The sequence below is a fragment of the Argentina anserina genome, chromosome 3, assembly GCF_933775445.1.
Source record: "Argentina anserina chromosome 3, drPotAnse1.1, whole genome shotgun sequence".
Lineage (NCBI taxonomy): Eukaryota > Viridiplantae > Streptophyta > Magnoliopsida > Rosales > Rosaceae > Argentina > Argentina anserina.
The window spans coordinates 1444786-1461021 of NC_065874.1; the positions used below are offsets into that span (position 1 = coordinate 1444786).

At 38.5% G+C, this 16236-nt stretch overlaps 1 protein-coding gene across 2 annotated transcripts; it reads right to left on the reverse strand.

The window, feature by feature from the left end:
* Window positions 1-223: 223 nt before the first annotated feature.
* LOC126787657 (G-type lectin S-receptor-like serine/threonine-protein kinase At1g11410) lies at window positions 224-8374 on the reverse strand. Of its 2 annotated transcripts, XM_050513546.1 has the most exons (7): window positions 6876-8374; window positions 2198-2323; window positions 1784-1980; window positions 1409-1619; window positions 1082-1319; window positions 806-959; window positions 224-727 (listed from the first exon to the last, which is right to left on the reverse strand). In XM_050513546.1, the coding sequence occupies exons 1-7, from the start codon at window positions 8158-8160 to the stop codon at window positions 446-448; spliced, it is 2493 nt and encodes an 830-aa protein (XP_050369503.1). In that variant the 5' UTR covers window positions 8161-8374; the 3' UTR covers window positions 224-445. The 2 variants fall into 2 exon arrangements, with proteins under 2 accessions (XP_050369503.1, XP_050369504.1); XM_050513547.1 differs by lacking the exon at window positions 2198-2323.
* Between the last annotated feature and the right edge of the window lie 7862 nt (window positions 8375-16236).

The following is a 16236-nucleotide window of genomic DNA, read 5'->3' on the forward strand; positions in this document are numbered from 1 at the left end:
TCTACAACTTTCATGAAGGAAGTTTTCGCAACCGATCGACGGAATAAAAGTCGATAATTACGTTCGGAAACGTAACGTTTTTCTTAATAAACGTTCCGAAAACGTTTCCGTTTTTCGTTTCGAAACATCGCAAACAATCACATTCATTTAAACTAAAATTCAAGTCTTTATAGAACTCAAATTAACTCAAATAATGTATTTGAAATTTAGGGTTATTACACTTGAAACCAGATATACCGACATAATGCAATTTCAGACTTTTCAGAGTTTAGCGTTTGCAATTTCAGACTTTTCAAGTCTGTAAGTCCAGCATTGATATGTGATCAATCATGCCGCACACTAGCTTGATTGTAATTGTTCCACATACATTCTTTAATTAGAAGCCAATACATCGTTAAAGATTAAGCACCTTGATTAGTATGAATACCTCTCAGTCTGTTGGCCTCTACCGAGCTCTTACAATAGAACATGTCACATAATTGATTGAATTATCTTCACTAGTACCAGCTTTCTTCACTATAAATGCCGGTTTTCCTGGCGGAGGAAGAGTTGCATCATTGCTTAACATTACAAGAACTGCTGACATGGTTGGTCGTTCAGTGGGGAAGTCTTGCACGCACAAGAGCGCAATTTGTATACATCTCAGAATTTCATCAAACTGGATTGGGTCTCCCAGAGATGAATCAACTATTTCCAAGGCATTATTGTCCCTCCACAAATTCCAAACCTGAAAACAAAATACATCACTAAATTAGCATGAATTGTAGGGGATTGGTGTCATTGTTTGGATATCTTGTAAGCTTACGTGTCCAACTAAATTGGAGTCGGGATATGTTTCATCATAATAACCACTGTTTTTTCTACCACTAATGATCTCTAGTAGTAAAATGCCGAAACTATATACATCTGACTTGACCGAATACGATCCTTCCATCGCATACTCTGGCGACATATAACCACTGCAGCAATAAACAGAAGTGTGATGCTTTATCACGTATGTGGTTTATGAAAGTGGGAATGGATAAACACATGTGACATGGAATAGATGTTAAATTTTTTACTTTGGAGGAAGTTTACTTACTATGTCCCCACCACACGATTTGTAAGTGCTTCATTCTGATCTCCTCTAAAGATTCTAGCCAGACCAAAATCTGCAATTTTGGGGTTCATAGAAGCATCCAGTAGAACATTGCTGGCCTTTAAGTCTCTATGGATGATTCTTAATCTTGAATCTTGATGAAGATATAAGATTCCTCTAGCAATCCCACAGATTATCTCAAACCGTCTCTTCCAATCTAGAAGTGTTCTGTTGGTTTCATCTGAAAGTGTAACAAATTTAGACTAGGTTCTTTTTTGCCTTTTGTTTCTAAGTGACAACTCAAAATAGGAAAGCATATAGAGGACATACTAAAAATGAAATAGTCCAAACTTTTGTTTGGCACATATTCATATATCAACATTTTCTCTTCATCTTGAACACAACAGCCGAAAATCCTCACAAGATTTCTATGTTGTAGTTTTGCAATTAGCATAACTTCATTCTTAAACTCTTCAGTTCCTTGGCCAGACTGCTTAGACAGTCTTTTCACTGCTATGTCCTTCCCATTAGAAAGCACTCCCTGAAAATATGATCGAAATTAAACTCAGCAACACCCAATTCATTGTCTTTGTCATGGTAAGTACGCTTAGATTTTAACAACCAAAAAATAAAATAAAGTAAACACCAATCAATGAGTACATACAATATCAGAACTATATCATACAAGTTTATGAAAGAAATTACCTTATAAACTGAGCCAAAACCGCCTGCTCCAAGCTTGTTAGATGCAGAGAAATTGTTTGTGGCTGCAGATATGATGCTTAGGTCAAAAAATGGCAACTCTGATGAGTTTATTGTACTCTGATCATCAAGATCCCCAATAGACTTTTCGAGGTACATTGACCCCACTCTTGATACAACTTTGTCTGGCCTTTTCTTGCCTGCCATACAAATTAAAAGTAATCAATCCGGCCAAGTCTATTTGTCAATCTCATTCACTATTGTGAGAGACTGCAGAACTAGTCCATAGCATGAAGCTATAGTAAGCAACTGATTTATTTCTCGACCATAAATCATAGATCTCGATGTAACAGAATTGGAAAACTTGTTGGGAAATATCTGAGTGATTTGTTATTCTCTCTTCAAAAAACTCTTTACCTGTCAACTTCCTCTTCACCAGCCAGTACACGAGGAAAACCATAAGAAAGAACAGTAGAACAGATATTATTGAAATGGCCAGCTTTGCCATTTTGGTTGGAGAACCATTTGACTTGTCATATTGAGCTACATAGAAAAAAGAAAAGTACTTTGGTTAGATATTGAGCTTTGCCATTTTGGTTGGAGAACCATAAAACCTTTGGACTTGGCCTCTCTGCAGAATAAATCAATTTTCATGGTAGGAAAACTTGAATCGCACAATTTTCACAAATTCCTCCCCCGTTTTTCGATTATACCCACTAGACCGTTGAGAGATATACCAATTGGTGGGCGACTTGGGTTCAAACCCAGCTAGGCATGGGTACTCAGTGGTATCATATAGTCCGGGCAACAGTTACTACTATCTGGACCACAGTGTCCATAGAATCACGTACACCGCTCTACTGGGGATGACCAAAGAGGGACCTCCACAAAAGGCCCTCGTCTCCTAGAATGGCTAGGAGATCGACCAGGTCTGTCAATGACAGACACGATTTCCTAAACACTTCGCTTGGTAATATCGATCATATTTCCGGGGCTGGAAAAATCTGAGTGCAAAATATTTTTTCCGGATGACACAAGAATGTCAACATCTATTAGAGGTTGGTTTTGTATCAGAAAGAAGATGTGGAATTACTGATCGATCAACTATAAATTATGGTGAATTTTTTATGTGTAAAGGCTGTGGATGTGATTGGCGATTGAAGGAAGAAAACGATACAAAATCTTAATATACAAATTGAAACAGTATAAGAGACAGTTTTTATATGTCAGGAGTCGAAGTTTACACCGGTCAACTCTATGAACTGGATTCAGATGTTACCAAGATTAAGACATCGATGTTATTTTGTCAAAACTCAAAAAGAAAAGAAGAAGAAGAAGATAAAGACATCTATATCCAGGTCTGATCATATAACTAAATACTTGAGAGTTGGCTTGAAGATGATGTAATGACCGATTTTTCGGGATCAATTTATTTGATTTTGTAGGAATTGATAAACTTTGTACGAATATTAAAACGCGTTTGTTTCGCTTTGCAACGTTGAAAAATCGAAAAAGTTATCGGAACTTTTAATTAGAAAACGTTACGTTTCTGCGACGCGAGAATTGACTTTTACTCCGTCGCTCGTTTGTGAAAACTTCATTCACGAAAGTTGTAGAGCTCATCGATATGAGTTCGTGGACATGTCATGCGTTCAAATCAGACGTCGTACGTGAAAGTTATTAATGATGCAAGTTAGTTTCCGATTTTGGAAGTGGGTATACAAAGGGAATTTTGGAGATTACGGTTTCCATTTTCGGAAACCCTTTCTCTCTCCTCACCCCGCCTCCCTCCTTCTCTCTCTCCCCGATTCCTCTCTCTCTCTCTCTCTCTCCCTCAGAAAACCCTTCACCGGCGATCTCGCCGACCAGCCCGCTGTGGCCCTCACCGCCTAGCCTAGAAGAGTCGCACGGCCCTCCGCATCCGACCCCGATCTCGACGCACCTCACCTCGCCGCCGTGAGCTCCCGCGCGACGTTTCGAAGCTCGAAGACTAGCTCCGACGTCGGAGCTCTCCTCCGACGAAGCCAGGGCTCAACGCAAGCGCTTCTCCACCGCTCTTCATCCTCGGTGCCACCTGCGATCGGAGAGGGAACTCTAGATCGTGCTGCTTCTCACCGGAATCGAGCCCGGCCGGTTCAAGCTCTCCGACGAGCTCCGGTGCTTCCAAGGCGTGAATTAGGTGATGATTTGATTAATTTGGCTGTGGTGATAGTTGTTTGTGAAATTGTGTTTGAAATGGAGTGATTTTGAGGAAGATTCGTCAGAGGAGAGGAGATGGAGGAGATACCGCCGCCTAGGGCGGCGCGTGTGGGTGCGTGAGGAGGGTAGGAGGCGGCAGGAGGCCGTGGAGGGGAAGAGGAGAGAAAATGGAGGGGTTTGGGGGCGGCGGTGTTGAGCTACGTGCCGGTTTTAGAGTCGACGCGTGGGCCCCACGCGCTACCACAGAGAGTGGCGCGGTCGTCGGAGGTGGCGCATGTACCCCACGCGTCGCCGCATTTTTGAAACAGTAATTTTTGTAAAAATTATTTTTACGTACGGTGAATGTAAAAAGTGATTTATGTACAGTAAATGTGAATTTATCTTACGTACGGTAAATGTAAATGTAATTTATGTACAGTGATTGTAAAAGTAATTTCTGAATGGTAAATCGGTAATTATTATTTACTGAGTCAGTATATACGCTTGAATAGTATTTGGATATACAGAAAATACGTAAATACTATGTACTCATACACAAATATGTTAATAGTATGTATTCGTACATGATTACGTAATTAATATGTATTTGTACAGTAATATGTGAATAGTACTATGTGAATAGTAATTTTGTAAAACCAGAAATTGGTGAACAGTAAACAAAATATTACTGTTTCGGCATTTAAGGTTTTACGTAACGATTCTAAATTCACTTCTTATCTATTCTAGGTGATCGATACATGAACTAAAGGATTCACTTTCGGAATCATGGAAATTACGCTCAGGATTATAAGCTGAGTAAAAATCTCATAATGATGAATCTACCCTTGCGGAGATTCATGATTACGCTTAATTAAAAAGAATGAATTATGATATTTATATGATATAGTGGATTGTGTATGTGTATAATTGGTAAAATAGGTACATATATATAGTTTGCTATATTATATACTTTCATAATTTCCGTTTGCGAATGAGTTCATTTTAGCGTTGATATTTATTTATTTGAGCTTGTCGATTTGATTTGTACAATATCATGTGATGATTATTGTACGTGGTTTTAACATTGAGTTTTGTTAAAACGTTTTCTGTCTTCGGACTTGTTTTTCTGTCTTCAGACGTGTTTTTCTATCTTCGGACCAGTCTTCGGACGTGTTGGCATGTCGGAACCTAGCCTTGGCCGGGCGACAGTTATGATACAGTTAGAGCTGTAGTCTGTCTACCGAGGTACTGCATGAGAGGTAACAAATGGGTTATCGGCTTATGAGTACCCATATTGGATATTGGGTGATAGGTGGTTGCCCAATGTCGGCGGCGTACTAACATGAGGGGTAACAGAGGTGTACCAGCGCTCATGAGTACCCGTATTATAAATGCATTTGGGTAAACAGAGGGGTTACCCAATTTCTCATGAGCACATACATTTTCATATTATTAGACAACCAGATAGGCCGTCTAATGACTCATGTGTGCATTTATGATTGATGCTTTGTGGATTTTCGTATATATATTTTATGCGGGTTATATTGTTGTTTTACTCATACGAGCTGCAAAGCTTACCGGGTTTGTGTTTACAATCCCGGTGCACCTATTCGATGGTGTAAAGGATAATTCTGCAGGTGTCGATTAGTGGAAATCAACAGACAACTCTGAAGACTTGAAGTTGTTTTATTCTATCTTGTGGTGAGGATTTGAGAGAATTTTTACATTTCCATTCGATATAATGTTGAATTATAAATTTGGTTTGTAATAATCAATTTGATTGAGTTGTACTTTGAACTGAGTAATGATCCGTTGTGACATTAAAATGATTTCGATTTATTGAGATTGTTTTAGAGTTTTCATGACTTCAAAATTTGAGTTTCATACTCGAAATTTTGAGGTGGTGACAGATGAAGACATGGAGCAAGTCCATGGAATCTACCCCAAGTGCTTAAAGTTAAGCTTCATGTAGTTCAATCTAATTTTTCTACTCGAGTGGACTTACAAGGGTTTGACTAAAACACATGCGAAACCAAGAAAACCTAGATGCACGTAAGTCGTTAATGCTTTTATGAAGCTGTTTTATACCTTCTTGATGCGCACCTGGCCGAACTGTTCAATTCATTCGATCAATGGTACATTTAAATATGTAAACTATGAACAATGCAAGTTAAAACTCAGCGTATGCGTTACTAAGATTGATAAATTTAAGAGAAAGAGCTTTACTAAGAATGGTAAATTTAACCAATTTTCTGAGGCTACCCACCTCTGTCAGGTGGGAGTGCCCTTCTGACTGGCCTGAAAGGCTTAGGGCCATCTTCACCCAAGTGAAGAAACCAAACCAACAAACACTGCATAACCATCACTTAAATACCATGCTTTCATGATGTCGGTGGGGCACTGCTGGCGGCCGATGACGGTAACAGAGGTCGACTTGCTTCACCAACAGAAGTGGCCGATGGCTCAGGTAAGTTGGTTCCCAGATCTCTAGGTGCGGATCTAGAGTTTCTGTTTTTGGGTAGGGGCTTGAAGTGTTTGGGTCTTGGGCTTGCTGGTTTCAAGCCTTAGACTTTGATTAGGTTGTTACTTTTTTTTGTTTGAATCTGGGGAGACCTCCTCTGAGTAGGGTGGTTCCGGTTTTTCCAAAAAAGTGAGAATAGTCTTGCATTCAGGACACTTGATTACTTGGTTACTTATGTGGATCATATCATAGTTTTCGGGATTGGAACAATTAGGGTTAGTATGCTAGGCTCAATTTGTTTTGCATGGTTCTAAATTTGTGCCTACCAGATGAGTGTTCTATATTTATGTTGACCTCCTACATTTTAATATATTGACGACTCAATTGTTCTATTTTTAAAACAAAAAAGAATGGTAAATTTAAGAGAAGAACGAGAGTGAAAAACAAGATACGTACCCAAGACACTTGCGTTGACACGTAGATACAATTCTTGACCAACATTTGCAAACGTCCTAATGTCCATTAAGTCTCCATACCATGTCACGCATCCACCCTCGGATGTTCCATTCACAGTTGAGTAAGCAGTGCAAAAACAATTTTTCAAACACTCTCGCCTGCACTCTTTCAAGCTCAACTTCATGTTTACAAGTGCCTCAGACGACTCTGGTATCTTTAGGCGTGAAATCTTCACAAACCCTTCTCCCTCTCCACACATAGATACTCCCTTTGCTTGAACGCATCCCTCCGATCCATCTCTCAGGTACCAGTCAGTAGGTGACTTGGGTTCATAACCTGGTAGGCAGGTGCACTCAACAGTACCTACATCATCCGGGTCACACTTCCCATTCCGACCACAACGGCCGTAGTTATCGCACCGTTGTATCGGAGCCGACCAGATATTGGTCCATTGACCATTCCATGTCGATCGTTCAATAGTTCCCGATTCATCAAGGACTGTTCTTGAGAAGATTGTTTCATCAGTAACAACATACACAATAGACACCTCAGTTTCATCGTCCACAAAACTGACATCGAAGATGAATTTGGTTTCCGTCCTATCAGGGATACCACTCAAACCCTTGCCTGTCCAAGATCCTCCCCGCCACCGTATAGCTCCATTCTTGTACAAAATGATCTGAGGCAGTCCATTCGGGTCCAATCGGTATACGCATGTCCCGATTCCCGGGTCATCTTCCGACTTCCAAGATGTTAAGAACCTCTCCGAGCCAGACCGGCGGTTGAACCCTAGTTTCATAGATGGAAGCATAGTGTTTGAAGGATAATCAAAGCCTTCCCAAAGTGCATGTTGGCTACTCTCATTCTCAAGCAAAACAAGATTACCTGTATCCAAAAGCTTGGCTACGGAACTGTTTGGCGAAGAGAGAGTAACATTAGCTGACCAAATAGGGGTACTTCGGTCCTTACCGTATATGACCAGGCCTCCATTTCCATGAATTGCTAAGAAGCCGGAGGTATCATTTGCTGGAACTGGGTTGTCCCTATTTGCCACCCAGACGATGGTTTGGTTTGGAATTTGGTAATACCACACTCCAACGTAACGGTATAGGGATTTTCCGGGGCTGAAAAACCCTAGTGCAAACTTTCTATCGGAAGAGACCAAAACGTCGCCGTCGTTTATGGGTCGATTTTGAGTAATGGCATCAAGTTCAAAGGAAGTGGATGGTTGAAAGAGGAAGACAAGGCACGCCACTATGACAAACCATTTGTTGGTAAAATTCATGGTTAACCTAATCAGGATACTGCAGCTCTCTACCTTTCTGTAGCTTAATGATATTGGTTGCCAATGGATTGATCATTGAAGAAAAGGTAACCAGACAGACTACGAAGTCCACGATCAGAAAAATAAATGGAAAAGTAGACTGGGTACACTTGGGACTTATACCAGAGGCGGATTTGAGATTTCTATTATGGCTGAAGGTTTGTTGTCTCTGTTGGGTAAAATATGGCTCTAGGTTTGAGAAGAGGAGAAGATGAGAGAGGAAAACTGTTCTTATTGATAAAAATCTTTAACAAACTATTATAATTGAGAAGCTCTTATAATTGACCGACTATTATATACATATTTGAGAAGAGGAGAGAAGAAGAAATAGAGAAACTATTATTTTGGGTAGTTGGGTACAAAAATAGGCTCACTCACATCCCACTTGGAATTTGGTCCTTATATTGCATATTATTTGTTATTTTTTTTTTGTTATTTGCTCCCTATATTACTTGTTATTATTGTTACAACAATATTTTTGTTCTATTTCCTGGTTTTCCATTTAGGAAACTCAGTTATTTTATTTGTTTTCCGAAATGACATTGATCCAAGGATTTTACTTGCTTTCTATTCCGTATCGGCACTTCTAATCGTCTACATAACTTTTTTTTTTCTAAATAGAACGTACCACATAGTTAATTATTTTCCGCTCACTTAGCTTTCGAGCCTTAGATCCGCCACTGACATACATTACACAAAATGATTACACATGAGATATGTTAGAGAATATTTCAGGCGGCTGAGACTTCGTCTTCTCCAAGATTGTAAAATTCCAAGAAAATCGACTATAAAATGACAATATGCTTTAAGATATGCGGTTGGTGACTTGATGAAAGTTGACAGTATGGTTTGTTTAGTTCTTCAAACTTGGAAAATAAGATGACTTTTGCAAGTTCTTGCCTTTGTTTTCATAGTATTAATATACGATTTGGTTGGAAAAATTATCTGAAGAACTATTAATCAAACAAATTGGAACTCAATCTTGTTATCTTGAGACAAGCTTAATCGGTTCTTCATTTATAAATACAATTAAAGACCATATGATTATGATAAAATTCTTTCACACGTGCTAATCACTGCCTTTACAGTATATGATAACTTGACGATTCCTCTACATTTATTTACTCAGCTTCTTTTGGCTGTTCTTGCCTGAAGAAATTAAGTAGTATGTTCTTCCAAACAGCAACAATTTATGAATTATCTGATGGGATAGAGAGTTTCCGGGGCTGAAGAACCCTAGTGCAAAGATTTTCCTACTAGAAACTAAAACGTTGCCGTCTCTGACAGGTTGGTTTGGCATAAGGGCGTCACGGGGAAGCTGGAAAGTTGTAGAGGGAAGGTAATTAGAAATCTCTGGGCATGGATAAACTGTTCGATACAGCAACTCATGGTTAGCTTAATCTTCTCTGTGAGGCTTTTGGCTTTGACAATTTGTATGTTGTATTATTGCACTCCAAAATTGAAAATTCCTAATGAATCGACAGTACCGACTTCATAAGGAGTCAGTCCAATTGACTGATGAATGTGAGTCCTTAACCACACAAAGTTGACCTGTACTTCACGTAATATCCACAACACATCACAAATCTAGAGACGACTAGCTAGCTAGATATTTTCAAAGAAATGGACAGGCTGGAAGAAATAATGCCAATGTTATATGAAGAATTACAGGTGTTTGTTTGGCGAGTGTAGCTACGTAATAGACTCATAGCTAGGTCAAGGGTTTGTTGACTTGTTGTATGAACCGATAGCCTCATCAAATTTCTTTGCGTACTGATATAACAACCTATATACAGTAACTGTATTTGTAATAACCCTCGTTTTCAAACAATATTTGAATTTAATTAAATTCTATTGAGTTGTGAATTTTGTTTTAAATCGAATTTGAGTCGTTTGCAATCGTTACGAAACGGAAACGGAAGCGTTCCGAGAACGTTTAATAAGAAAACGTTACGTTTCCGAACGAATTTATCGACTTTTATTCCGTCGCTCGGTTTCAAAAACTTCCTTCACGGAAGTTGTAGAGCTCGTCGATACGAGTTCGTGTATATGTGACGCGTTCGAATCGGACGTCGGAGGTGAAAGTTATTAACGTCGGAAGTTAGTTTCCGATTTGGAAACTAGTATAAATAGATAATTATGGGATTAGGGTTTCCATAATCAGAAACCCTTTCTCTCCCGTCTCTCTCATCCCGCCGCTCTCCCTTTCTCCCTTCTCTCTCACTCTCTCGACCATCTCTCTCTCACCCTCGGATCGCTCTCTCCCTCCCGAAACCCATCTTCCTCTCCTTCACGATCGAACCCTCTCACCTCTTCCCGAGCTCTCTCTCTCACCTTCGGATCGCTCTCTCCCCGAAACACTCCCACCCGCACCTCGAAGAATTGCTCGGCGATCTCCCACACAGGGCTGCCGTGACGTGCACCGCTCGGCTCAACCACATCGCGAGGACCACAGCTGCCACCCTTCAGCTTGCCTGCTCGAGACTCGCCGCCGTGAGGACGCCGACGTTGCCAAGCTTCTGCAAGTCTCGGCAACGATCTTCATCGCCACCATCGAGCTCCAAACGAGCTTTCCATCATCAAATTGAGGTGAGATACGTGCTAGGATGGATTGTGTGTTTGTTGTGTGATGTTTTTGGTTGATTTGGGAGGTTGTTGGTGGAGATCGGAGGGAGAGATGGAAGGGGAGGTTACCGCCGCTTTAGGCGGCGCGTGAGGTTAGTAGGAGGGGGTACGAGGCGGCGTTAGGCCGCGGGGAGGAGGAGGAAGAAGAAAAGGAGAAGAATGGGGCGGCGGTGGCATCACACGCGCCTTGGTTGGCGTCGGTGCGTGGGCCCCACGCGCGGCCGGCCGGAGGTGGCGCGTGTGCCACACGCGCCGCCGGGTGAGGCGGTGTAATTAGTTTTGACTGAAAGGGTATTTTGGTAATTTACTGTGTAACAGTAAATGTAAATTTTATTTACGTATGGTAAATGTAATTAAGTTTTACCTACGGTAATTGTAATTATAAATTACTTTCAGTAAATGTAAAAAGTAATTTTGTAAAAGGGTAATTTAGTAAATTTTATTTACTGAATTTGTATTTACATTTAAATCGTACGTATACGTACAGAAATACGTATTAATATTTATACGTACAGAAATACGTATTAATATTTATACGTACAGAAATACGTATTAATATTTATACGTACAGAAATACGTATTTGATATTTATACGTACAGAAATACGTATTTGATATTTATACGTACAAAAATACGTATTAATATTTATACGTACAGAAATACGTATTTAATATTTATACGTACAGAAATACGTATTAATTGAGTATTGCACAGTAACCGTGAACAGTAATTTCGTAAAACCAAAAATTGCTGAACAGTAACCAATTATTACTGTTTTGGCATTTAAAGGTTTACGAAACGATTCTAAATGCTTGTCTTATCTTTTTAAGGTGATCGCTAAATCAAGGAAAGGGATTATTATCGGAAATTGAGGATTACGCTCAAGTCAATAAGGTGAGTAAAATCTCACTGAATTTACGAATCTACCCTCGTGGTGATTCAACATTTTGCAAGTGTGTTTATTAAATGAATTACAACATGTATATAATTTAGTGAGCTACATATATACAGTATAATGGTAATAAGTACATATATATATATAGTTCATTAAATTACTTACTGTTATTAATTCATTGAAAATAGTCATTTCGGTGACAGAAAAATTGTGCATGTGTATGTGATTTCAATGGTACGATATGATGTGAGATTATCGTACGTAATTTTTCAGGTGTTTATGAAATATGACATGTATAGGATATAGTGGACTATGTATATGCGGTATAAATGGTAAATAAATACGAATATATATAGTTTGCTATATAATATACTGTTATGGTTTTTATTATGGATATATTGTGAAAGTTTTAAAACGTACAATATGATGAGTGATTATTGTACATGATTTTATCACGGAAAATGTGAAATATTGTGATTTGTCTTCGGACGTGATGTGTGGTACAATATGATGTGAGATTATTGTACATGTGAGGCAAGTCGGAACCTAGCCTTTGGCCGGGCGAAAGTTACGATACAGTTAGAGCTCTAGTCTGTCTGCCATAGTACTGCATGGAGGTAACGGGTGGTTATCTGCTCATGGGTACTCAGCTTGTTTTGGATGTTGGGTGGCGGGTGGTTGCCCAACATCAGCGGTATACTAAGTGAGGGGTAACGGATGTGTACCAGCGCTCATTAGATACCATTTTGTGAAAGTATTAGAGTAACCAGATGGGTTGCTCGTTTTCTCATGATTTTTCATTATACTGTGTTGATGTGGAGTTGTGTCTTTTATGAGACGTGAGTTATTTTAATATTTTACTCATACGAGCTGTAAAGCTTACCGGGTTTGTGTTGCAATCCCGGTGCACCAATTTCAATGGTGTAGGGGATACTTCCGCAGGTGCTGAGTAGTGGTGATTGAGTGACGACTCCGAAGACTCGAAGTCGATAGCATCCAGTCGTGGTGAGGTTCCAGCGTGGATTGTGTGTGTGATTTGGTGTGATTTTATTTGTGAGGTTGTGAGGATTATACAATTCCATTTGTTATATGTTGAATTATCATTTGGGTTTGTAATAATCGGCTTGACTGAGTTATATTTTTAAACTCAGATGTGATCCGCTGTTACGCTTTAGTGATTTCGATTTATTTGAGATTATTTGGTGTTTAACGACTTTAGAATTTTGAGTTTTTAAGCTCGAAATTTTGGGGTCGTTACAGTATTCCAGCTTCCTGCTTGTTGATACGTACAATTGTCACGCATGTGAACATCAGAACCAGTCGTTATCGTATATAAAGCTCATATATCAGTATATTACGGCATATATTTAGTTATTTACCGATGATTAATTATTTGAGGCTATTAACGAGCTTCTACAGTTCTACTGAGTATGATGCGCTGAGAGAAAATGAAACAATCATAAACAACATGCCACAGCTCTCCAGATCAATTAAAGGACTAAAAAGCAGTGTGCAGGGTTGAGAAGGGCATACCATGGCTATTACTGGCTTTGGAAGTTGAAGAATCTTAGCCTGTTACCTGTATACAGAAAACTGTAACATCAGTCAGAACAAACTAGCCTAAATTTTCAGACCCAAATTCAAACCAAAGCCTACATCCTGCGGAGGAATAACCGAGTTTCACGGTTTCACCATCATAAAGAGTTCCTTTGGCGCATTTGTAGGCAAATAAGTCCTTGCATAAATTGTCATGGCCGTTTTCTCAAATGAAGTGATACAAAGTTTCTCCAAAAAGAAAATAGTAGTACCCACATTCTTAAACAGTCATTAATTACAAAACCAATCAATACTGGTTAAAGACAAATAATCAAAGTTCAATCTCAAAGCAATTTTACCTTTGAACAATAGGAACAACTACCACAAGGCATGATAAAAGCTCTAACAACATGAGATCCAATCGGTAATCTGAAACAAATTTTCTTTGTCGGAACTAAAGAGCTAATAATCTGAAAAATGATGCTTGCCTATACAAAATACTAAGGTGACCGAGGAAAATGCAAGTTGTTATAAAACACCTAAAGTTATCTACTACAGGTCTATAACCATTCACCACATTACGCCATTTTTAGACAGACTCTCAGATGAGACATTTTAATAACTTTTTAGTGGGGCACTATTCCATACCAGCTCCTTCCATTACTACATGCCAAACATTTTTTACTTAGGCTTCATCTCTATATTATCCTCAATTTTAGATATATCGTTTTGGTAGCAAGATTTTTCCAATAACATTTCTTGAGAGGCATTATCATCCATAAGCTCTCTATGTAAACCTAATAATATGTGATTATCTCTACACCTCAAACTTCCTCTAGTAGATACTTCAAACATGATATCCGCTTGAACAACAACAGAGCTCTACCATGCATCCTTAATCCCCAATTTTTAAATCTTGCTCCACTGAGTTGCATACATCAAATCTGAACTTCATATCTAGATCAAATGCTCTCTCCTCCCAGACATGTCAAATAATTATCAGTCTACTGCCTAAATTTTAACTATTAGTCACTTCATACTTCTCATATTCTAAACAACTTTCAATTCCAAATTTCTAACATCAATGAACTCTTATACATTTCTACTATCTAACTAAGGTGAACCTTTATGTGGTCTTATTATCCGTAGCCGGTTCATGTTCGACAACCTTACCAGTATTCTCATGCCCCACCACAGAGGGGCTAGCAAATAGAAGCTCACCCTTTATTAACATGGAGATCATAATGACAGACTCCACAAACTACAAATCAGAATCATCAAAAATGAAACAAAACAATATCAGAGACCACACCAAGAACGCACACTAGATGAATCAGTCATATTAAAATGATAACAACTGAATGAGAAATTAAAGGGAAATGATGGATTAGAACATAGCCAACATATCGTTGGTTTTGATGAGAATTTCACTAGACTTGGGGCGAGGGATGTGGAACTCTTCAATGGTGAGAGGCTTGTTTGGTTCCCAGAAGACAACTACTCTCATGTAAGAAGGAAGCTTGGTTGTACTGACTACTGAGTGCTGATGTTGGTGGTTGAACCCGCTAGATCTACTTTTCTATTTTTGGTTGGAAACATAAGAAAGAAACGAGTTGGGGACTTGGGGTAGCCTTTGTAGAGTTCGTAGACAAAGAAAGAAAATGAATTAAAACCAATGGTAAATACGTTCTAGTATCAAGAATTGGTGAAGAGCAGTGCTTGTGCAAAATGAAATTTTAAACTCATACTCACTTATGTTTACAACCATTTGTGAGAGAAATTACCACAATTAAAGTTTGGGCATCCTTATCCCATGTTTAGCAAATGATGCCATGAAAGAATGTAGCCTTAGCCCTTTTTTTTTGTAGTGCGACAGGCGAGAAAAAAAAAATAAGAAAAGAATAAAGACAAGATTATCTACAAAATAAACTTGTCCTAATCTAGACAAATTTTGTCTTAAAAAGACATACATGTAATATATAAGCTCATTTAAATTAGGAAAGTTTATATTTCACAACAGGGAACTTGCTAGAATAAGTGAGTATATTTCAATTAGGAAAGTTACGAAATAAGAGTTTCACTTCAATTAGGACTTTCCAAAAAGTACGTTTCCTAATCCAAAAAGGACTCCTAATGCAAATAGGATTCTCAACTTACCACAAATGTTACAGAAACGTCGAATAATGAAGACTGCTGATCCAATTAGGTTTTCTAGTGCAATAGGGAATCCTACTATAAATAGGACTCTCCACAATTTCTGTGTTTTAAGCATGTTTTAGCACCAAAATGCAACCAACATCACTCTAGACTCATAACTCGACTAAATGACTTGATATTACAACAATAAAAGCTAAGAAAAATACAAATGGAGGTAAAAACATATTAAGAACATCACAAAAAATTCTCATATCAACATATCAGTAAAGTCCTTACGGACTCATCAACAACACCTTCCCAAATCTCATGGCAATTCTTCTATTTAGCAGGGCCGGTCTTGTGTCACAAGCGGCTTTGTGCCAAATTTTTATGGCGGCCTTCGTGTGTGTGTGTACATATATTATGTGTAAAAAAAATGTTAACAAATCTTTCAATAGCTCCATTTTGGCTATGAATCGTCTGAACATTTTTTTTCTTTTTCGTTTGGTATGACCTGAATCGCCTTTCCCTCGTACTAGCATTATACTTATTCTAACATAAGAAAAAAATATCATATATATATATATATATATATATATATATATATATACAATCCCTATCGAGAGTGAAGCTTCACTCTGAAATTTTAGAGTGAAGTTCCAATTTTGGCACACTTTTTGGTCAAATTTTTTCACCATAAGTGATTCAATATTTAGGTATGTTATTCAAGATCATCTCTACAAAGTTTCATCCAATTTGACAATGGTTTGAGCTTTTAAAATTGTGATTTACACGAACGGTTAACGTTGAACAGTTTTAATTCATTCATTGATTTAATCTAATTT